At 38.2% G+C, this 25,139-nt stretch overlaps 1 protein-coding gene across 1 annotated transcript in view; it reads left to right on the top strand.

Annotated features, from left to right (window-relative positions):
* The window catches only part of LOC136836305 (golgin subfamily A member 4-like), a 520,799-nt gene that overhangs the window by 187,926 nt on the left and 307,734 nt on the right, over positions 1-25,139 (top strand). Inside the window, exons 21-22 of the mRNA XM_067100429.1 lie at positions 5,984-6,163; positions 18,966-19,097. Of these exons, the coding sequence (XP_066956530.1) occupies positions 5,984-6,163; positions 18,966-19,097 (312 nt within the window). The remainder of the gene's footprint in view (positions 1-5,983; positions 6,164-18,965; positions 19,098-25,139) is intronic.

The raw sequence follows: 25,139 nt of genomic DNA on the forward strand, positions 1-25,139 counted from the left end.
AGGACTGCTCTGGCCTAGCAGAGGACCTAGCTTCAGACTGACTAGCTGTTTTGTCGTGTGCCGATTAGGCCAACAGGGAGGGTTCCCTAGAGCTCGCCTTTCTCTTTTCTATGGGGTCTTAAAGAAAAGGGAGTTGTGGAGCTCCTTCACCATGAAAGGAGTCACCCAGACCCAGAAGTCTTCTCTCCTTTTCTCTCCTTTAGACCAGTTGCATCTCTTCCCTCAAGCCACCATTCAAGAGATTTTATCAGACCTCCAAAAGAAGTCGACACAGGATCTGCTATCCCAGTCCACCAAGGGACTGAAGGAATCCTCCTCCTTCGGCGCTAAGTCTGTTTCGCCCCTCCAGCTACAGCCCTTTCGTGGAGGCAAGCAGAAGCCCCAGACAAGACCCCGGACTAACCTACTCTTCTCATTGAAGTCTGTCAAGAGGTCAGCCTTCAAGCCTGTTATCAAGAAATGAAGTTTCAGTCCTTCATGCTCCAGTAGGGGCCAGACTTCTCAAGTTTTGGGAGAAGTGGAGTCGCAGGGGTGCAGAGCAATGGAATGTTCAAGTCCTGCAGGAGGGCTACTCCATTTCTTTCAGGGAGACATCTGCTAGTGAAGTCCCCCATCGTCTTGACTGCTTTCTTGGGAGGCTCCGAGAAATTTTCGACCCTTTCGCAGGAAGTCGACTCCATCCTTCTCAAAAGGGCTGTAGAAAAGTTGAGGATCACAATTCAGAGGGGTTCTACAACTCTCTTTGTAGTCCCCAAGTCATTGTTTGGGGGGGGGGGCCACTGGAGGCCTGTTCTCAATGTCAGCACCCTGAATCACTTCATTCAGAAGACAAAGTTCAGTATGGAGACGAACCAGCCTGTCATGTCATCCATTCGCCAGGGCAATTGGATGGTCACCCTAGACATGCAGAATGCTTACTTCTATGTCCCCATCCATCTGGACTCCAGGGAGTACCTTTGGTTTGTTTTTCGGAACAGGGTTCTTCAGTTTCGGGTCTTTGCTTCGACCTCTCTACAGCCCCTCAAGTATTTATGTGGGTTCTCGCACCTCTTGGCAAGTGGCTCCATCTTGGGATCAATATCTCCCTTTTTATGGACAACTGGCTTCTCCATTCCCTTCGAAGGAGAAGTGTATGGAGGAATTAGAGAAAAAACTTCTCCTGACTCAAAAGTTGGGCTTTCTGATTAACAGGCAAAAGTCTGAACTAATTCTGACACAAGAGATTTATTTGGGACTGTTCCCAAACTCTGAGACTTTTCAGGTTTTTCCATCCCCCAAAAGAGTCGACTCCTGCCTTCGCATGGTCCGCAGGTTTCTCTCTCTCTCATACTGTTCGGCCGATGAGTGGATGAGTCTCTTGGGGACTCCGGCCTCCATCGAGCAGTTCGTAAAGTTAGGCAGGCTGCACATGAAAGTGCTCTAGTTCTTTCTCTCTCAAGGCTAACTGGAACAGGAACACCCAACCGGACTCCTTCATCTTTCCCATCACGTCAGAGATCAAATCAGACCTGCAGTGGTGGCTGTGCGAAGGAAGACTTTTTCAGGAAAAGGCTCTTCTTCCGTTCAGCCCCGACCTAGACTTTTATTGAGATGTATCAGACCTAGGTTGGGGAGCCCTTCTAGAGGATCAAGAAGTTTCCGGGACGTGGTCCACGGAACAAAGAAACCTTCATATAAACGTCAAGGAACCAAAGGCTGTTCACTTGGGTCTCGAGTCCTTCTCGACCCTGATCTTCATCAAAACAGTGATTGTTCAGACGGACAACACAACTGCCCTGTCATATCCGCAAGCAGGGAGGCACGCACTCCTTCTCCCTCTGCGAAGCTGCGAAAGATCTCCTCCTCTGGGTGGAGCAGAAACAAGTCACCTTCATCATTCGATTCATTCAGGGGAGACTGAACATATTAGCAGATGAGCTGTTTCGCCGCAAGCAGGTCCTTCCCACAGAATGGACCTTAGATCCCCTGGTCTGCAACGATCTGTGGAAGTTATGGGGCAGACCATCCATAGAACTGTTTGTGACGTCGAAGAGTCACCATCTTCCTCTCTTCTGTCCTCCAGCCCTGGACCCTCTGGCATGGGCACTGCTCCTGAACTGGTCAGGCCTGGACATCTATGCCTTTCCTCTGTTCAGCATGATCAGAGAAGTGATCAACAAGTTCTCTTCCCATCACAAGATCTTGATGACCCTAGTTGCGCCATTTTGGCCAACGAAAGAAAGGTTCTCTTCTTCAGGTGTCACCAAAGGTTGTCTGCTCTGGTCCTAACAGGATTCTGACCATCTGGAGTCTCCTCAGAGGCTATTGTTAGATGTAGACGTCAGTCTTCTAGCAACGTCTATCAGTCCAATTGGACAGTCTTCCAGAAATGTTGCAGTTGACATAACATCTCGTCTTCTGAAATGTCTAAGTTAAATCGCCAATTTCCTGCTCAACCAGAGGTCCTCCAAGAGGTTATCATTCCTCTACCATCAAGGGGTATAGAGCAATGTTGAGTTCTGTCTTCAAACACAGAGGGCTAGACCTTTTTCCCCTAACCAGGACCTCAACGACCTCATTAGATCCTTTGATACAACTAAGCAAAGGAAGTCTGAAGACGTCTCTTGGAATCTCGACATAGTTTTAAAGAGGCTTGCAGATTCTGCTTTTGAACCTCTTCGTTCCGTCTCTAAGGGATCTTACTAGGAAGACTCTTCCTTGTTGCTTTAGCCACAGCCAAGTGTATCAGCGAGCTTCAGGCTATTGACAAGAGAGTTGGTTTTGCACAAGGAGATGCAGTTTGCTCACTCTTTTTCGTGATCCTTGCTAAGAACGAGGACCCTTCTAAGCCCTTGCCCCGTTCCTTCACCATTAAAAGCTTGATGGACATCCTTGGACCGGAGGAAGAAGAAAGGCTTCTTTGTTCAGTAAGAGCCCTTAGATATTACCTACAAAGGACCAAAAAGATTAGAGGACCTTCTAGTTATCTCTGGTGCTGGCCTTCTAGTCATCTCTGGTGCTCAGTTAGGAACCTCTTTCGTCTGATGTCAAAGAGTGCTTTGTCGTATTTTTTGAAAGACTTGATTTCCGAGGCACACTCTCAGATCCAAGAGGATACCCTGCCTTCTTTTTTAAGGTGAAAGCTCATGAGGTCCAGGCCGTACCTCTCTTGCTTTTAGGCATGTCTCTCGCGTCCATCTTAAAATCTACCAATTGGAAGTATAAGTTGGTCTTCACAACTCATTACCTGAAGGAAGTGGAAAATCTGTTTGAAAATTGTAGTACCTTAGGACTTTATCTGTGGCTGGCATGGTGTTGGGAGAGGAAGCATAGGGAGCACTCTTTGACTTCTCTGTCTCCTTACCTTGATTCAGGGTGTTGAGTCCAGGGGGAGCCTGGGGGTACATTGTACCTGAAGTACCCACCAGTTTTTTAGTAGTTTGGGTGCAGTTTTTAGTACAGTATATCGTTAATGGGTTGTATGAAAAAACTTGTATAAAAAGTTTTTCTATTTTTCCAATTTATTCATACTGTATTTTGATGTAAAAATCAAGTGAGCCAATCTACAATCGTTTTTGTTAGGCTTCTTGATGAACATTGAATTTGTAAAAGTGAAACAGTTTACTGTAAAGCATTGTTGGCTTTGTAAAGCTGTCTTTGTAAGTGCAGTGTTCATATATAATGTCTTTATCAGTTTGCCCTGTATTGCAACAGTCATTAGTATATCTCTAAACAGACATTTCAGAATTAACTTTTTTTAAGTAAACAGTTGATGTTTCCTGTTTACTTATCCAGGAAGTATCCTCTTGATATTTTTTGTTTACCTGTCCTAAAGGGTCAACCTTGTAAATAAACTAACAGAAATTGAACTCTTTGGGCCAGTCCATTGGGGATAATAACTCTTTGATGTGCTTGAAATGGTCTTTGGACTAATTGGTCTTATTACTTTGGAGGAAATGGGTTTTCATGTTAGTTAATGCTTCCATTTAATTACATTAAACTTTATCATCGTAAAGTGCTTCTTAATTACTTTGAATTACTTTTTCATTTTATGCTTATAATGCTGTGCTGATTACTTACAAATGCTTTTTGGTGGTCCTTATTACTAACGTGTGTTCATACCTTGCTGAAGTATATTACCAGGCTTTAATGTTGTTGGTTTGGCACAATAAAGTTACTTTGATCCCCAAATCTCGCAACTAATCATCTACTTTTGTTTTTTTATGAAATGTACCATAGATTTCTCTTGTAATTTGCATTCTTTATTGTAAATCATGACTTAATTCTTTCTTACTTTTGTATTTCAGTTGACACTACAGTTACTTTCCTGTTTATTTTGTTTGATGTTTGTGTCTTTAAAGCCCTTCCAAACATGACTTATTATATTTGATAGCATATAAGAGCACCTCCCATTTTCAAAGGTAATATTAAGAAAAATATTTTTTGTGTATTTACATGTGAGCATTTAATGCTGTCAAAATATATAGCTACAGTTTGGCAGAGAAAACTTTGACAAAGCATACTACTGTGAATCGTTTTAATAATAATTCTGGTGTGATTTACAAGGAGAAAACAACAGGAGCATAGGCATAGCAGAAAACATTTTATTACACTCCCTTCTTCACTTCTGAAGTAGAACTTTAATGATGACAGTAAATATATAAGCTTAAATTTATGGGAAAAATAACAGTAAAATTATAGGTTAGATGTAAGAAGTTATTAGAATAAGAATTTCATTAAGAGTAATTAAAGTTACATTTTTTATGTAAGATTGATGTTATCAAGATATCAAATTTTGACCTCTTTAGTGGGTAATGAGGAGGAGGCTTTTTTATGCCATGTAAGGGCAGTTAGAATTTACTTGACTGAAGCCTATTAGAGGCAGTGTTAATCATTTATTTTGTGTAGTTAGGGGACCAGAGACTCCTATATCTAAGAGTTATATGTTTTTTTTTATTTGTTGTTGAGTAAAATTAGCTCACGAAAAGCCTAAACCCGATATTTTATTTTTGCCGAAGGTTAACATTTAGTTTTTATTCTTGGAAGACGTAGCAACCAAAGCTTTCTGGTGGTAGTGTGGTCCCGGTAGGAGCCCAGGTTAGGTAAGAATGTTATGGGTTTCATGTAAGAAACTCACGTATGCTTGGCTGAACAGAGATTTTCTAGCTTCAATAACCCACCATCCTTCTCTCAATGTGGTAACCAGCTATTGTTAACAGTAGTTAAGATTCATCCTATATAATGAAAGTTTTAATAATAAAATTTATGTAGATACTTACCTGCTGTTAAAATAGATCCTGCTCAGCCTCCTCACATGTTGGTGGTTTGTCAAGAAGAATTCCGGCAAGGACTAAAACTTTTGAAGTACGGCCAAGCTTACTTGCTTATCTTTTGTATGCTATCTTCAACAGGAGATAAATATCCACAAAAATTTTACTCTGAAAATTTGTATTTTCAGTATGTGCATATGTACACTTATGCATCATGTTAAGGTAAACTATGCACTTAAGGGGTGTAACCCCAAGAGAGAGAAAGGCATGTAATTACCAAATTCTCTATGAAAAATATTTTTAACAGAGAGAAAGAGAGAGAGAGAGAGAGCGAGCAAGCAAACACACAGTAAGTGCATAGCTGTGTGTACTTTCAGCCTGTAAGGATTCAAGCACTACAATCCTTTGTCTCAAGTTGCCGATTATGATGGATTTACTGTAGTAATAATAACAGTGTGTAGTAATAATACTATTAATTAAATACTGGTAATATTATAGTATTATGGAGTTTGGCTAGGGGCAAGTACTAGAAGTCTATGGTGTCTGGGGCAACAAGAGATAACCAGACACTTCAACTCTGCATATGAAACCCATGTGTATATTTTGAGGCTTTTTTTTTTTTTAAAGGGTGCTTATATGCCATCAAATATTGTGGTCCTGTCTCTTATACTTTAGCATAGTTTTTAGTGACTTATTTCACTTATCTAATTGTTATCCTTTTATTAACATGGTAGTTGGAAGTAGCTGATCGTCAGTTGCGTTCCAATCGCCAGTTTCTTGATGAGCAGGCAGTTGAGAGAGAAAAAGAAAGGGAAGAGATGCAGAAAGAAAATGATAATCTTGCATTGCAGTTGCGGGACAAAAATAACTTGCAACTTCAGCATGAGAATTTGTCAAATAAGGTATGTATTAATGTGAATTTAAAAGGTGATTTTCTTTACTGGCTTGTAACCTTTTCACTATGGTTGCCAAGTATAGATTAGAAAAGAAAATTCTTTTGAAATTCTATGGTAGTAGTAGAAATTATAGCACAATAAAAGAAATATGAATTTCATTATTTTAAATTGTCTGAATTTAAGAAAACCTTTGCTCTTTGCTTCTTGTAGTCCTTACTAAATGCATATAGAAATATCTCTACTTGTAAGCACACCACAGAGTATAGGTTGCATTAAGGTTATCTGCTGGGAAATCGATCATTTGATTGGGATTTTTTGTGTAATTTGAAATTTGGTTGTATCCATTGCTTCTTGTATGATGTTGCAATTTCTTCATCTCGTTATTTTACTATTCAAAATTTCATTATATCTGTTGCTTCTTTTACTTGTTGCAAATTCTCTGTCTTGACATTACTTTACTCTGAAAAATTTTGGTATTATTGCAGTTTCTCCATCTCAATGTTATTTTACACCTTCTGTTATCAGCCTGGTTTTTATTATCTTTTATAGCCTGTCAGAACTTGAAACTTTGCACAAACTTATTCATAAATAGCAATTTATTGAAGACATTTTCGGAGAGTATGGAAATTAACTTGTTAGCAAGAGTTAATGCAAAATTATTTGTATGGGGTTAAGGGCAAAAGTTTCTAAGATGCTCTCGGTAAGGAGGTGAATGATTATATACTGTACAGCACTGTAGTTGAAGTTCTTCAGTTTTGAATTACTGGAGTTCCTTCATGTGAACAGGGAGAGATGAAATGAGCTATCTGCTTGATAGCTTTGTATTTGGGTAACTTTCTTCCCTCTAGTAATATTGTAATGAGTTGCTGTCACAGAAGCTTCTAGTGGATTATGTTTTTATAGATATTAATTTCACTCTTTCCCAAATTAAAGCTTAAGCTTTATCTGTTCTTCAGAGTGTAGGCTCCTTCACTCTCTCTGAACTTATGGCTAAATAGAGTTCAGAAAGCACATTTCTGTAAAGTTCAAATTAAATTAAATTGATTTATGTATCACCAAGTTATTGATAGAATGCAAATTAGTCATCCAGGCTTCAGCAGCTAAATATTTTCATATGCTCTTGCTTTGGATATTGTGAAATCTGTTGGCAGTATTGAAATCTGTAAATAAATAACCAAGATTACCTTGTAATTGTGTACTGTATTAGGGTAATGTGGAATGGGGATTCTTGTCAAGTCCCTTTTTGTCAGTGTCTGTGTAAAAGGTCTGAGTTTAACTTGTCAGGTACTTAATTTCTGTTGATGATATTTGATCCCATCCAGTACCTTGCTTATTTATATAAACCAGTCATATGATGCAAACTTACAGCATTCTGGAATCGTATACGGTAATCCATCAATCTTATGCTCATTGAACTGGGTGTGTAGATACTTCCAAAATTCAAAAATAAGAATAGTGGCTTGGTTATCCTATAGCCATACCCCTGGCAAGCCTATGAAAATATACAGAATCTTAAAGCGCAGGTTTTGACATAGGAAAAACCTATTTTTGGTAGCTGCTGTGAGTCTTCAAAGGAGTTACACTCTGATTGTCCTCCAAGGGCTCCATAAGAGAGACCAGTCAATCTCAAAAAAGTCTCTTATAGTTGGTCTTAACCAAAATAGTGCTTGTTGGCACAGTGATAGAATATAAAGAACTCAGGACAGGAGTGCTCTGCCTCTTGTCCACAACAACTCCTTGGCTTTCCTTCACCCTACTCACACAGATGTAACAACAGCGTGTATATTAAGTATCTTCCTCAGTATATGCTAGGTCTGTACGAGATAAATGTTTACCCCAGTCCCATGCCTTTTCATCAGGGAAAGTGGTGGGGTGTGAGGACTCACAGCGACTACCAAAAATATGTTTTTCCCTATGTCAAAACTTTTTTTTTTGTATAGCATAGCCCGCTGTTGATCCTCAAAGGAGCTGACAACAGAAATTTACAGTTGACAAAATGACTTGGCTCCAAATAAATAAATCCCAAGAATCCAGATAAATTTTTGGTCCAAAATATAATCACAGGTTAATAACCATTTTCTTAATTCTGGACACCCATTAGTGTTTGGTAATAAAGAACAGGAAACTATAACTCTTTTTGGTTCTAAGGTGACTTAATTATGTTGGGTATGGCTGCATGATTATTGTGCCTTTCCCGGCAGTATCTCAGCATGACCACCGCTCTCATGGCAATAGTGTTTAAGGAATATTGAAACTACATTTTTGAGGTGAAACTTAGCCTCTATCATTTAGCTATATTAACGACTTCTTGGTGTGGGTTCGACAAGCGTTAAAATTGAAACGGTCGTTAACGAACGCTCCCAATAGTTACTCCCCCACCCTTTGTAGGGAGGAGGTAGGACAGCGAATGTGTGCTCATTCTACTCTTGTCAATGAGAATGGACGGCTGTGTAGACAAGTGCTCTGAAGATTGGTTTGTTTTTCATGGTTATCGAATTTGATCGTCTAGACTGTGGTTTGTTGTTTCACTATGGATTCTTCTTCTCAGTCTTCCTTATCAAAATATCTTAGATTTTGCAAGGGAAGCAGTTGCAAAACCAGATTGGTTTCTTTGAAGTACAATATGTACAAAATATGCATTGATCATCGTGGGGTAACTTGTGATTCAGACAACCATTGTGATCATTGTAGGGAATGGTCTTTGCAAGAGATGCAGAAGATGGTAGAGTATCGTATTAGAAGAGAGAAGGATAGACTTAGAGTGTAAAGAGAACAGCTAGTCTTGCATCTAAGTCTTCCTTAAAAGTAACTTCTGATCAAGAGATAGGTCTATTGATTCTTCTTCTCTAGTAGATTCACATCCTTCCACACCCATGAAGTCAGCTCAGGGTAGTAGGTTAGATTCAATGCAGTCTGATCTTGATTCTGTAAAATCTAGGATTGAATTTTTATGTAACAAGTTTGAATCTTTTGCATCCAGTGTATCTAGTGCATTGGCAGGGACAGTGTCCCCTAGTTCCATTGGCAACTCCACGAATGCAGCCTTGTCTGTCCCATCAGCTCCACCTGCCAATAGACCTGGTAGTCCTAGGGTTCCCAAACAAGGACTAACATCCCAGGATGTTCATGGACTGTCCCCTCATTCTCCTGCCTTTGCTTCTCGGTCCTCGGTGGATAAACACAGATTGCGCTCACCTAAAGGCATTTATGGTAGGGTGAAAAGGTCTAGGCCTGCACTTTTGAGTCTGTTGTCCCAAGGTTATTATAGCAATTCGTCCGAACCAGGCAACCAGTTGCATTCAGTAGTGAATGATGCTACTGTGCCTGCAGCCGCCTCAAGGAGTCCGAAGTCCTTAGTTAGATATTCAGGTAGTAAACGTTCACTCATGGACTCTCTTTCTGTTGACAATAGTCCAAGTTTTTGTTTCATCAAGGCTGCAGGTATGTCCACTTCCGAGGCTTCTGCTGCTTTTATGGGCTGTTTTTCTGAAGCAAAGACTAAGTGTGTCATATATGCAAGGCCACAGGAAGCGTTGAGTCTGCGTGAGCTTTTGCATGCATCTTCATCGAGGCCAGTCCAGGCATACTGTAGGCCTCAGAAAGCTTCATCAAGTCCTCATGCAGCCTCATTGAGTCCAAGGAAAGAGTTGACAAATCCTCGGGACAGTAGGCCATAGAATTTCTTCGGGGCTGCAGTTAGTGTCAATGATTTGTGAGTCTTTGAATAATAAGAGGAGTGAGGAGGTAAGTGCAAGCGAACGAGTTCTTAGTGGCAGCAGAGGACAGGTCGTGGTTCTTGTGTGTTGGAAGGTGGGCACTGTGGTTAAAGTGTTCTTGCCCTCCTGTGTCAGCCAGATTTTCTCAGTCAGATTTTGAGAGAGATTGATCTCAGTTCGAGTATTTATCGGAGTGGATTAGTAGAATTTTAGCTGCAGGTCTTACAAGACCCTCTGGTTCTGAGGGTTCTGCAGTTGTCACAGATGAGGAAGACCTGTTTAGGCCCAGCTCTTCCTCTCAACATTCTCCTTCTCCCACTTTACCCTCGAATAAGGAGGAAGAACACTTAGAATCAATTACCTCGGGTTTTAAGGAACTGGTTCAGTTGTGTTTGGACAGATATCCACAGTTCTTTTCAGTGGAGCATTCTAATACTGGTTATTCTTCTCTCTCTTGATTTAGGCTATCAGATTCTGTACATGGGAGATTTGACTCTAGTGCTAAGGCTTTGCCTAAGAAGATCTCCTCATCCTTCATGCTGGGAAGTCACTAGTGTATCTGCCAGGGGAGTTTTTCCCCTTTTCTCCTGATCTGGCAGTGGATGGTGCTATTGCATCAGGCAGGTTGCATTTCTCTATTCCAGAGGCTGAGAATATGTATAAGAGTTTGACTAACGCTATCAAAACTCTGTCCTTCAATGAAATTGCACTGAACACAGTTGAACAGTGTTGGAAGGAGTTTGGTGAACTTCTTCCTCCTTTGACCAGGGATCCTTTTGTTAAGGCATTAGGGTTTTTTGCTTCCCTAGACAAGGCATTTCTTGATGTGATAGGGGAGCTATCCCATGTCATGAGCAACCTTAAAGTTCACTGAAGAGAGCAGCTTTGCTCTCTGCTGGTTCCTTTCAGTCTCCCCCCTTAGTAAACATTCTTTAATTTCAGTGCATCCTTTTGGGAAGATTATTGACAAAAAACTGTCTGCATCTATAGCCTTGGAGACTGAGAAGACATAGAATATAGATCTTCTATCCATCAGTCCCACGCTTCTAAAGGGAACTCTCCTGCGTCTTCCTCTTCTTTTAAACGTCCTTCGGGCAATGCTATCTCTTTTACTAGGTCTTCCTTTCCAAGTGCTGGAAGGAGGAAAGTATCCTTTCGCCAGCAAAATTCCAAATCCTGTTCTTCAAGGGGAAAGAAGTTTATCTCCTCATCTTAAAACAATAATCCAAAGTCTAATAAAGAATAGCTCTTTGAGCCCTTGGGTACCTGTGGGGGACAGGTCAGGCCTTTTCGCTCAAGTGTGGGATTGCCTAGGGGTAGATGCTTGGGTAGCAGTAGTACTTTTGGAAGGCTATTGCATTCCTTTCAGGAGTTCACGTCTATCAAACCAGCCCATAGCCTTTCGGTCATACAAAGGCAACCCAGAGAAGAGAAGGGTCTCAAGTCAGGAAGTCTCTTCTCCGATAGAGAAGGCAGCCATAGAGGAAATACCAGCTACTTCGCCAGGTTTTTACAACAGGCTATTCCTAGTTTCAAAGGCAACGGGAGCACTGAGGCCTGTCTTGGACGTATCCAAGCTCAACCTCGATGTCCAACTGTCCCCTTTTTCCATGGAGTTGGCCTCCACGGTCTTAGCTGCCTTGGAGAAAGAGGCATGGATGTTTACAGTGGACTTGAAAGATGCCTATTTTCATGTCTTCATTCACCAGCGTTCAAGAAAGTTCCTACACTTTGTCTTTGGGGGAAAGACTTACCAATTTCAAGCTCTTTGTTTTGGACTAAGTTCCACACCTCAGGTTTTCACCAGGGTCTTATCCCCCTTTGTGAAATGGCTTCACTTACAAGGAGTAAAGACACTCCTGTACCTGGATGATTGGATTATCATTGTGAAGTCCAGGGAGGATTGCCTGAGGGCAAGAGAGCTAGTTCTGGGCTTAGCAAAAGCCCTAGGGTTGCTGATAAATGTAGCAAAGTCTTCACTGGAACCATCTCAAAGAGTGGCCTACCTGGGCATGGTAATAGATTCTGTTCTTCTCAAGGTTTTTCCTACATGGGCTTGAGATAGACGATCTCTTGTCAGTCGCAAGCCAATTCGCCTCCTTGGGAGGCTTGCTAGCTAAATGCTGGCTGTCTCTGTTAGGTCACATGTCTTCCCTAGAGAAGTTAGTCCCACATGCTCGACTACAGATGAGGCTGTTTCAGTTGCACTTGGGGAGGCACTGGCACAGAGAGTCACAGCCAATCCACAAGTTAGTGCTGTGGAACCCGTGCTGGTTCCCTTACCTTCGTTGGTGGATGTCTGAAGAATTCTGCTGGCAGGGAAGTCTCTAGAGTCCCCAAGCCCAGACCCCTCACTGTATTCAGATGCCTCGAACAAGGGCTGGGGTCACCTCTGGAGTATGGTCATCAGTCAAAAAAAATCTGCACATAAGCTGCAAGGAGTTGTTGGCTATCCAGAAGGGGCTACGGAAGCTGGAAAGTGCAGTGACCAACAAAATAATTTGTCTTCTCAGTCAATTCAATGTCTCTGTCGTATCTAAGATGACAAGGGGGCACAAAGTCAGAAGCGTTAGTAGCCATTACTATAGATTTACTCCTCTGGACAGAGGAGAGGAACATTGTCTTAATGTCTCAGTTTGTACCCGGTCGATTTAATGTTCTGGTGGACATGCTAAGTCGTTTGGGACAGGTACTCTCCCACGAATGGAAATTAAACCTGACTGTGTGCAAGGCAATTTGGAGAGAGTTTGGCCAGCCTCCCATTGATCTCCTCACAACGAAGATGAATCATTGTCTCCAGTTGTACATTTCACCAGTTCCGGACCCTCAAGCCTGGGCAGATGCTTTGTCTTTAGGCTAGGGAAATCTATTCGTATATGCTTTCCCTCCATTTCCACTATTGAAGAAAGTGCTCAAGAAATTGAAGGAAACCTGGAACACCACCATGATTTTCTAACTGCGCCTTGGTGGCCGAGGAGGCATTGGTTGTCAACAAGCTCCGCAGAGCTAGAGGCTTTTCAAAGTCGTCTAGGGACTCTATCCTCGCTGCAAGGAGAAAGTCCAATAATATACTATATCAGAAACAGTGGGAGCTATATACTCACAGTGCAAGACCAGGGGCATTTCATGTCTTTGCACCAGCATTGAGAATGTAATAAAGTTTGTGTGATTCTTAAGATATGCTAATGGTTTGTCTGTTGCCTCCATTAAAGACTATAAATCCATGCTGGCGTCTGTTTTACGGCACACTGGATTGTTTCAAAAGATGATGACTTATGTGAAGCTGTTCATTCATTTCAGCTGGAAATGCCAAAGGTTCTTCAGAAACCTCTTTTATGGAACCCAGATGATGTCTTACGACACCTTAGGGGCCCTCCTTTTGAGCCTCTGAGAGGGGCTTCTCTCAAGGCTCTTTCTTTGAAATCACTTTCAGACGGCCTTGGCTTCAACCAAAAGAATAAGTGAATTTCAAGAGATATCATTGTTAGTAGGATTTTCACTTACTAGAGCAGAATTATCTTTTCTGGCATACTTTCATGCCAAGAATGATGTCAAGGCCAAAGCTCTTGCTAGAGTTTTGTCTATCCCTTCACTAGAAACTCCAACTCCTTAGGAAGGAGAGTTGGTTTTATGCCCTGTTAAGGCTCTGAAGTATTATACATCCCATCTTAAACCTGTAAGGAAGCAGTGTAGGAACCTATTTTATTCGGTCAGGAAGCCTGGGGTTCCTGTGTCTAAGAATGCCATGGCTTTCTTGATTACAGTAAGTCCTTAATTCTGGAGGCACACGATGCAGTCTCTCCAGAGGTTTGTCCCCTTTTGAAGGTGAAACCACACAACATCAGAGCAGCAGCTACATCTGTTAGTTTTCACCAGCACCACTCTCTAGACCATCTAGTCTTGGTAGCACAGTGGAGGTGTAGCTCTGTATTCACTTCCAACTACTTAGGGGATGTAGAGATCCAGTATGAAGACTGCCTTATGCTAGCACCTCTGGTTTTAGCAGGGGAGATTATCATCTTATCTTACCTTTATGTGTCACGATAAAGGTTCTCTCTAGGTATATACCTCCTTCTTGGGTAAAGAGGAACTGTATGTGATGAGTTCATACATGGTAGATTGCTCCACTTTATTTATTTGGATCATTTTGTATATTGTAGTTGTCCTTACTTTGTTTGTTCTTGGATGAGGGCAAGGTTTTGTTTTTTAAGAGTAAATTATGTTATTTTTGTTGCAGAGCCATTGCTCCTCATTGGAGAAAGCTACCCTGAGCTGATTAAGTACCACTTTTCTTCCAATTTGGGCTTGTCTTTTGGGTGTGAGATGCCACAGCAGCTTGATTAGGTAGGTGGTAGCTCTTGAGGGATCATAATTCAGCTGTGGTTGTAGCTCCCATCAGCTGTTTATGCCTGAGGCACAGGGGCCAATAAATTGCCATTCTGTGTTGTACATCAACTAATGGCCACATTTGGGGTTCATGTTCGACTTCATAAGGTAGTGGACTTCACTTGAAGATCCTCACCCAACAAGTACTTGCTATGGGATCATATTCATCAGGTAAGCAGCAATGAGGATATTTCATAATGGTATTTGATATTTCGGTTATAGGGAATCTCTTGCCCACCTCCAGCACACAATGTTGGAGTCAGCTAAATGATAGAGGGTAAGTTTCACCTCAAAAATAATGATTTTTAGGACAAAATCATTTTTTTTTAGGTACTTACCCTCTACCATTGGAACCCTCCTTCCTCCCCTCTTAAGAGATTAAGAGTAGAACGTGCAACCAAAATATTCGCTAAGATTAGGGGGAGTAGCTATTGGGAGCTTTCGTTAACAATTGTTTCAATTTTAACACTTGTCAAACCCACACCAAGTAGTCACAGATAAAAGCTAAATGATAGAGGGTAAGTACCTAAAAAATTTATTTTATCATAAAGATCATTATTTTCATGATCAAGTAAGTGATGTCATCAAACATAAGGCACCCAAAGGTATTTTATTCTGTGTAATGTATGGCTCTGTATAGTGAATGCCAAGTGTAACAAGACAATGAAAACACAATGACCAAATTACTAGTAATGTTGAACAGTATTGCACATTAAGTGCTGTGTTAGGTAATTTTACATTCACTACTCCCCTCTTATGTACATTTTCTATGGATCTCGTTTTCCAAGAACAGTGCAGTACAAAGTTATATCATGAGTACATTGTATGTGCTGTTCTGTACATAGTGTACAATTTACTCTAGAATAATGATTGATAAAATACATACAGTATTCTAAAATTTAAATGATTTGTACCCTACTAAGTTCTCTCTCTCTCTCTCTCTCTCTCTCTCTCTCTCTCTCTCTCTCTCTCTCTCTCTCTCTCTCTCTCTCTCTCTCTCTCTCTCTCTTCTATAGTACAGAACTGATGAAACTAAAGTAAAAGTCACTGACCACAGTTAATAAAACAAGCTTCAGGGCTAAGGCTAACTCACTGCATAATTTTTGCTTCATCCACACCCAATACTGTACAAATAATTACTCCTTTTTCCTCCCTCCCCCCTCCTCTTCAACATGCCAGTGACATTCTCTTAAGTCAGCCAGCATGTGTACAATACTCAGCTGGTTGGCCTGATTGAGCAGAGGTATTTTTGTGATCCCATCCAGGCACTGAGATCTTAGTTCTGCACAGTCATTCACACCTGTGCAATTCTATTTGCACTGTTGTCATTTTTTGCAATTTAGTAGCTGTTGAGGCCATGAGGAAGGTTGTTCAGGGTTTGGTACATGGGATTGGGAGGGAGTGAGAAATGATGAGGCAGCAATGACTGTGTGTGACTTCCAAGTTTTTAAAACAAGAATGTCTCTCAACAACTTACTTACTGTTTCATATGCCTGTGATGCTGTTTTTCAGGTTGCATGATGTTGTTGCTTCTCTTCATTGTCATCCACTGTCCTCCTTAGTCTCTAGCACCTTTTGGTTGGTGATACTCAAAATAATTTGCTCCTGTGTCAACTCTGGTGCATCATCATCATGTTGTAACAGTTCTGGAACATCTTGCTCCTTGAGATTGCTGAGGATGTTGATGTGTGGAGCACCTGGAAAAGTTTGCGTGGTATTCTTAGAATCACTCATTCTCTTGTCCCCAGAGGCCACTGATTCTCTCTGGTCATTCTTCAAACCATTTTTATTGCCTTGATAGTGGGAATGTTTAACCTCTTGAAATCATTCCGTGCTATAGCAGCTGTATTGAATTCATTTTGGAACTCAGATGCAAAGAGGAAGGAGTTTGATAATTTTGTGCAAAAAGGTGCATCATATTCACGTTTGAATTTCTGAATAACCTCTTTGTCTATAGACTTAGAAATGTCATTTTCAGGCAAGTAAGCAAAATTTCAATGGGCACAACAGTTGTTGTCATATAAGAGGACACCCATGTCATCTACAGGAAGATTCTTCAGACTAGCCACAATACTGGCAAGAAATGGTTGTACATCATGAGACCCTCTCCATTGCCATCAGCCCCATAAACTTTCCAATAAGAAACAGTTTTAATTTGTTCACTTGAGGCATTTGCACTCTACATTTGTTTGTCTTCATTTCTCTTGAATCCCTTCGCAACCTCTTCCCATTGCCTGCCAAAGTTCTTTCAGGGCTGTCTTGTTAGCATTATAAATTTAGAGGGATTAGTTTATGCCCAAGTATGAGTTGCAGGAAGGTTTTCTGTTTTAGTTAGCAGCTTCATTGTCACTAGAATACAATATGCCTCTGATAAAAATTTGTTAGATTTCAGGGCTAGCTTTAGATCTGTCACTTATCCAAGAAGGCATATGGACTCATAAACTGATTTTTGCTAGAATAACCTTTTCATTTCAGTGATGAGTGCTCTGAGATGTACTTTCCTTTGATAAAATGCATAGTAGGGCACCTATAAAGAATTTTTGTCCCATTTGGCTCGGTTAACATTTTCATAGTCTGTTTTGTTGAGGCTGAAATTAATTTAGCTGTAATTGAAGTGGTTCTTTATTCCGAGTATTTTTTTTTTTATTATATGGGGATGGGGCGGATGCTCCTTGGAGTACACAGTTAAGGGCACACAAATAAAAATGCCATTTTATTTCTTACTGTTACCCTTTAGAAATACAAGTCTCCCATTAGTACCAGTTTTCTGTGAAGAGAGCTTTATTTTCTTTCATAGAAAGACACTAGAAACTGAGAACTGTATTCTGTGCAGATACTGTTTTAAAATCAGGAGTCATAGTTGTCTCATGCATACCATAGGTTGAAAACCTTCAATTTAACATCAGCCTCCTTTTTTTCATTGATTCTGTTTGAAAAATTACTGTCAATACCTTATGAAAGCACTTCTTTATTCCTTCAAAATTTCAATGAAAAAAAGCCTGAATATGTGTCAGGTAACAAAACATGTCCAGAATAGGACTTCTGAAATCTAGTGAACACTGAGGATTTTTGAATAGTCAGTTAACAATTAATGAGACTTTTACTGAGTGCTGATAGTCTTCTGGACTATAGTATTTGTATCAGTAAATTGTAGCTTGATGTAATGATTAACTAGCAGTGAAGTTATCCAGTATTAAAGTTGAGAAAAATAGAATAGCTTGTGTTTTACTTTTTGACATGTTGTCATCTCAAGAAGTATGAAAAAAGTAGCCATAAGGACATGAGAAGGTGCTAATAAATGAAAAATGTGCTATATTATTGTATGAAATTTAAAGTAATGGAACCCTTGTTGGTATGCTTTAGTTTTAATAAACTGTATTTATTATTACAATAAATCTCAGTATATATTCTTTGTGTTTGTTTTATCTGTGCTTTGTACAAATGATTTTGGTAATTATGTTGGCGTCCTGTCTAGGTTGAATGTTTAGAGCGAGAACTTCAAGAAAAATCTCAAGAATTTGAAGATGCTCTTGCAAATTTAAAGAAATATCAAGGGAAGTTCAAGGCTGCTGAAGACAAGGTATGTATTGCTAATTATATTTTTTCTCTTGTTTTCTTAGAAAATTTTTAGAGTTTCATTGTTCTCTAAATTAGGAACCCAGCTGTTAAAGTTTAATATTATAAACTCCCCAAATAGAATATTATTAAATACCTTTGTTTGTCTGCATGTCATATACTTCTCTATGGTGTATTAAGTAGCATTACATTATTGAGTTTCTTTTATCATCATCATCATTATTCCCTTTCCTTAATAACGAACCAATTCCCCCCTCTCCCCACTCCTCGACGCATATCTGGTGCAAAACTGGTACTAAGAGTTAATCAAAATTCAGTATGAAATTCCCCACATCAACTTGGAACCCACTACAAGAATATAAATGTAACTTGTATTATTATTATTATTACATATTATTATTATTATTATTATATTATTTAAGTTATTGATGATGATGATGATTATATATACAGGCAGTCCCCAGTTATTGGGGTGATGATAAGCGAAAATTGGCGATTTTCGGTTATCGGCGCCTATGTTAGGCATATATTGGCACTGATAAGTGGAAATCAGCACATATTGGTGCCAAAAATTGCCGATTTTCATCATTAGACAGGCGCTGAAAAACCAGATCACCGATAACCAGAGACTGCCTATATATATATATATATATATATATATATATATATATATATATATATATATATATATATATATATATATATATATATATATATATATATATATATATATATATATATATATATATATATATATATTATATATATATATATATATATATATATATATATATATATATATATATATATATATATATATATATATATATATATATATATATATATATATATATATATTATATATATATATATATATATATATATATATATATATATATATATATATATATATATATATCAGTCAGTAGTTTACATGAGAATTATATATATTTCATAACAGATCTCAGAACAGCATATATATATATATATATATATATATATATATATATATATATATATATATATATATATATATATATATATATATATATATATATATATATATATATATATATATATATATATATATATATATATATATATATATATATATATATATATATATATATATATATATATAGAGCACCATCTCGAGCTTAGAAGTACAGTTAGATGCAAGAAGCAAGGCTGAGAAAGCTCTCTACATTCAGAATGAGAACTTGATGACATCTTGTAACGAGTGCAAGAAAGAAAATCAGGAATTACGATCCCAGGTATTGAAATGTTTGTTATTCATACTTATAATCTTCAGTAAATGTTGAGTGGACTTTTAAGGTAAATAGAAACTCATTAGAATGTATTTAGTATATGTACTGCATAACATTTTTGTAATGAAATGTGGCCAAAGGTAAATGTAACCTTTTTGATATATGAAAATAATATAAATAAAAATTTAGCTAAGGTTCACTTTAGATTTCATTGCTAGTTCACTTTAGATTTCATTACTACATTGCTAGAAAAGAAGGAAAGAAAATGCATGCAATGCTTTGAAATAAATGTGGTTATCAAAAGCAAGGCATATGAAATGAACCTGAAAGCTTGTCTGTAGAAACATTCTTGGCTCTACATCTGTTCCTGATAAATTTTACTTGAATTTTCTGTACTATGCCAAGTCTCTTTATCATATAAGATGTTATGCATCACCTCTGGTAAGATGTATTATGTATAGCGTAGTCGCTTGTCATCCTCAAGGAGTTACCTTCCATGGGTCTATCAGAGCTCCATGGTGACCAAACTAATATAGAAGAATTCTCTTTTAGTCAGTCTTGTGGCCAGGTATTTTGTCACAATGATAAACACTATGACACGTGATGGAGCATGTAATGAACTCAAAGGCTCTTTCCCTTATCTTACAGTGAAGCTGTACCCCAGGTTCTTTCCTTTATCAAACCTGCTAGGAGAGGAAGTGATTATTGCACATGTGCAGTCCACCATATTGTTGACAAACAGACTGACAAGAGACCAGGATGCCATTACCTTTCATTGGTCCACTTGGAACAGATTCAGTTATTGTCAGCACTCCCAATTTCAACAATTATGGAAACACCTACAGGAGAAAAGCCAAAAGACGCAAGTGTATAGTTTTAACTCCCAGTTAAAGTTTTAAACTTTGTAGTTGGTAATTAATTTGTGTGAAAGCCAAAACCCGGCTTTTCTTGCTAACACATGGCCAGCGTTAAGTTGTAATTGCAAATTGTTAGTTGTGAAAAGTGCAAATTGTTTTAAAAATTTGTCATTTCAATTAGATGTTTCACCTAAAAGAAATGTTCCACAATTTATCGTTAATATAGAAAATCTTTTCAGAATGTACAATGTCTGTGATAATCTAGACAGTAGCCTAGATCAGATTGAGAATAATTTAGACTGGATAAATAGGGGATATTGTCTGTAGCCTATAACCTAACATTACATATCCTTAAGTGTGAACTAAATAACTCGGATTAGGTATTAACCTAAATTACCAAGGATCCTAGGACTGGATAATAGCAATTATCTGAAGAAGATAAAATGGTAACCTAGCTGTAAGGCTGCATATTTGTAAAATTTTTCTTTTTTATGTAGCCTATGCACTTGAGCGAGATCTAAATGATCTGGATTAGGCAGTACCTTATATTAGGTTAAGTGATACCCCTTTACGAAACATCCCATTGTTGGATTATGTGTTAGCTTGACCAGGTAATCTAGGCTAAATGAAACATTAATGCTGGCTAGATGAAATGGTATCTTAGTGTTAAGGCTACATATTAAGGTAAATTTGTTTTATGTAACCCATACCTTTAGGTGTGAATTAAATATCCTAGATTAAGCAGTAGCCTAGATTAGAGTAAGTAAGAACCCTTTAAGAAAGGTCTTATCATGGCCTAAGTAATACCTTAGACCAAGTAGCCTTGGATTAGATAAAAGCAATAATCTGGGATACACGAAATGGTAGCCTAGCTATAAGGTTACATACTAGTGAATCTCTGTTTTATATAGGCTGTACCCTATAATAGGTTAAGTGAGAACATTTTAAGAAATATCTTATTATTGGCCTAAGTAGTATCTTAGACAAGGTATAGCCAGGGATTGGGTAAAACAATAACCTGGACTTAGCAGTAAGGCTACATATTAATGAGTTTCTGTTTTGTATAGCTTATGCATTTAAGGGTGATCTAAATAATCTTGATTAAGCAATACCCTATAATAGGTTAAGTGAGAACATTTAAGAAATATCCTATTGTTGCCCTAAGTGGTAGTTTAGACCAAATAGCCCAGGATTAGATATGAACAGTAACATAGGCAAGATTAAATGTAACCTAGTTTTACGGCTGGGTAAAGGCTGGATACTAGTGGAGTCTTATGCAGCCTGTATCCTTAAAGGTGATATAGACCTAGACCAGGCAGTAGCCTAACTAGATTAAATAGGAATCCTTTTAGGGAATATCTTATTATTAGCCTAAACAGTAGTTTAGATTAAATAAAGCAGTGGCCAAATATCAGATAAAAGTGAAATGTCAGTCAGATAAAACAGTAAACTAGATTATAGGGGTTTTTTCCTGTGTAATTTGAATCCTTAAGTATCATTTAATTAAGCCTAAACTAGGCAGTGGCCTTGAATGGGTTAAGTGAGAACTCTCTAAGTAATCATCTATTCTCAGTCTAAAGGTAAATTATGCTAGGAGCATTAACCTAAATCATATAAAACAGTAGCCTTGTTAAATAAACAAATTAGTTTATAGCAATTAACCTGAATGGCGTGACATTCAAAAATTAAATTTCACATAGCCCTTGCAAAAGGACTAACAGTGTATAGTAGTACAGCTATACACTGGTGTCAGAATTAACTTAAATTGTAGTGTGCTTAAGTTAATATAGATACTCAACACATATAACAGTTAACCCTTAAACGCCTGTTGGACGTTTTAAACGTCATCAAAAATTGTCTGTCGAATGCCGAGTGGACGTTGCAAACGTCGACTGAAAATGCTTTTTTTAAATATTCGCGGAAAAATAATTATAGGCCTAGTTTGCGGAAGATTTCAAATCACGCGTTTTGGCAGAAGCTGGGAGTTCACGGATCCAGGTATTGTGTTGTTTTTGAGCGTCACCCAGACGCGCATGCGTGAATTCCCTCCTACTCACGCCAGATAGCATCAGCGTCGGACCTTGCGGGAGCCATATTTTGACGCAGACGTGTTTTGCAGAACTTTGGCGAGTGTTTGCGTATTCATGCTGCAACAGGACGTTTGTAGATATGTCACAAAGGCGTCAGGACCGTGAAAGGCGCATACTGCCTGTTGGAAGTGAGCGTGAGGCGAGTTTTAGACTGGGATGCTGGAGAAGGACCCAGCAACCAAAGTGAATTTTAACATTCGGTCAACTTTGACTCGACCGAAATGATCGAAAAACGCATCCGTAAGCCATAATTATTACATTCGAGTAACAATCAATCATTTACCTTCATTTTGCAACAAACGGAAAGTCTCTAGCACAATATTTAGAATTTTGGTGAATTTTTGAAAAAAAATTTTCCTCCGCTCTCCGCACGCAACTCCGCTGAAAATCCTGTCATTTCTTGCATCAGCTTGCCGTAATTTTTTTCCGTTTCATATTATTCGTTACATAAAGTGTTATACATCAAAATGTGCGCAATTTCATGTAGAATACAACAAAAATGTATCATTCCTTTAGCTCTTCACAGTTTTTAATATTTACATCGAAATCACAATAACTGACAAAATTTTAACATTCGGTCAACTTTGATTCGACCGAAATGATCGAAAAATGCATCCGTAAGCCATAATTATTACATTTGAGTAACAATCAATCATTTACCTTCATTTTGCAACAAACGGAAAGTCTCTAGCACAATATTTAGAATTTTGGTGAATTTTTGAAAAAATTTTCCTCCGCTCCTCCAATTGTGAACTCCGCTGAAAATCCTGTCATTTCTTGCGTCAGCTTGCTGTAATTTTTTGTCATTTCATATTATTCGTTACATAAAGTGTTATACATCAAAATGTGCACAATTTCATGTAGAATACAACAAAAATATATCATTCCTTTAGCTCTTCACAGTTTTTTAATATTTACATCGAAATCACAATAACTGACGAAATTTTAACATTCGGTCAACTTTGATTCGACTGAAATGATCGAAAAACACATCCGTAAGCCATAATTATTACATTCGAGTAACAATCAATCATTTACCCTCATTTTGCAACAAATGGAAAGTCTCTAGCACAATATTTAGATTTTTGGTGAATTTTTGAAAAAAATTTTTCCTTTTGCTTCGCTTCGCACGCTGCACTCGCTGAAAATCCTGTCATTTCTTGCGTCAGCTTGCCGTAATTTTTTTGCCGTTTCATATTATTCGTTACATAAAATGTTATAAATCAAAATGTGCGCAATTTCATGTAGAATACAACAAAAAATATGTCATTCCTTTAGCTCTTCACGTTTTTTAATATTTTATAAATCACGATAACTGACAAAATTTTAACATTCGGTCAACTTTGATTCGACCGAAATGATTGAAAAACGCATCCGTAAGCCATAATTATTACATTCGAGTAACAATCAATCATTTACCTTCATTTTGCAACAAACGGAAAGTCTCTAGCACAATATTTAGATTTTTGGTGAATCTTTGAAAAAAAAAATTTTCCTTCACTCCATGAAAGCAGCAGACTCCGCTGAAAATCCTGTCATTCGTAATTTTGCGTCATTTGCCGTAAATTTTTTTGCCGTTTCATATTATTCGTTACACAAAAGTATTTTATACATCAAAATGACAAAATTTTTCATCGACCAAATGAGAATACAACATTCGAAAAAACAATATCATTCATTTTAGCTCTTCACAATATTTTTTTATATTTACATCGAAATAACGATAAATAGAAAAAATCAACATTTCTTGCGGTCAATTTTTTTAACTCGATCGAAATGGTTCAAAAATGCAATTGTAAGCTAAAAACTTACAGCCTAGTAATATTCAATCAATTTCCTTCATTTTTGGCTTTAACAATCGAAATGGTTCAAAAAAAGTCTCTTAGCCTAGTAATACAATATTTTGATTTTTGCACAATAAATTTTTGAAAAAATTTTTTTTACGTCCATACGTTACTTAATTCATGCATCATTTTGTGATAATATTTTCTCTGTGTTGCTTTAATCGTTTTACAATCTTTTATATACCAAAATCATCGCAATTTAGTGTACAATACAACTAAAATATATTAACTCATTAGCTTCAACCGTTTTCCTTACAGAGCGATTTGTATACAATTATATACGAGTTTTTTTTTCGCTGTCATATATTCCAATATTTATATATGATAATATTTTTTTTTTATTTCTGATGGTTGCATACTAAACTTCAGGCAATGAGAAAAAAGGAGCCAAAAATGAACTCTTAATCTTGAAAACTAAGCGCACTGGGATTTTTAAAAAAACTTTTTTCCACTTTGGCGCTACCTTTGGAGGCCGCCGGCATACGGGAGACGTTTTTAAAATAGGGCTTTGGCGTTAAAGGGTTAAGTAAATAAAATGTATTACAGCTATATGCTTTTAATCAAGTTAGCCTGTAATATCGAATATACCATCAATATAAGTGTGACAGACAAGTAGTAATAACTGGTTTCTAATAAGAACTTGTTTTATATCACTATAGGGCCACCATTATGCAGAACCCTGAGCTTAAGTGTTCCATAGCAGACTGCTCGGTTCGCATTTTACCAGTGGGTACAGCCCATACCACCTCTCATGAGCACAGTCCTTGCAAAAAAACAAAGAAAATTTGGTTTGTCATCAGATATGTATGACATTTGTAGTATGCTCCTGGCAGCAAGTTTTAAGGATGAAACAGATTGTATTAAGCTGTCTTGATGGGTCCTATGGTTCAGTAGAGGTGAGGAAGGGGGAGATTATATCTTTCCATCAGAACTCCGGCAGCAGATATTTAACCCTTTTTTCAGAACAAGATCTATGTTTGGGCCACAACCTAGAAATATCAATCCCCAGTGTCGCCCAGGTTAACCCTGCTAAGGAAGTGGAGGAATTTTTACTTAGGGGTGACATCCCTCAGTGGACATGAAGTGGACATTGACACTGAAACGGTCTTGCTGAACCTGGAAGGATCAGGGAACACAAATTTCAGCTATACATGGGAGAAACTTTCAAGAAGGAAACCTATCCCCTGTGCAGATCCCAAAAGGGATGCTAGGATCCACCTAACCCTTACTTAAATGACTACATTCACAGAGGGGTAC

The sequence above is a fragment of the Macrobrachium rosenbergii genome, chromosome 4 (genome assembly GCF_040412425.1).
Source record: "Macrobrachium rosenbergii isolate ZJJX-2024 chromosome 4, ASM4041242v1, whole genome shotgun sequence".
Classification (NCBI taxonomy): domain Eukaryota; kingdom Metazoa; phylum Arthropoda; class Malacostraca; order Decapoda; family Palaemonidae; genus Macrobrachium; species Macrobrachium rosenbergii.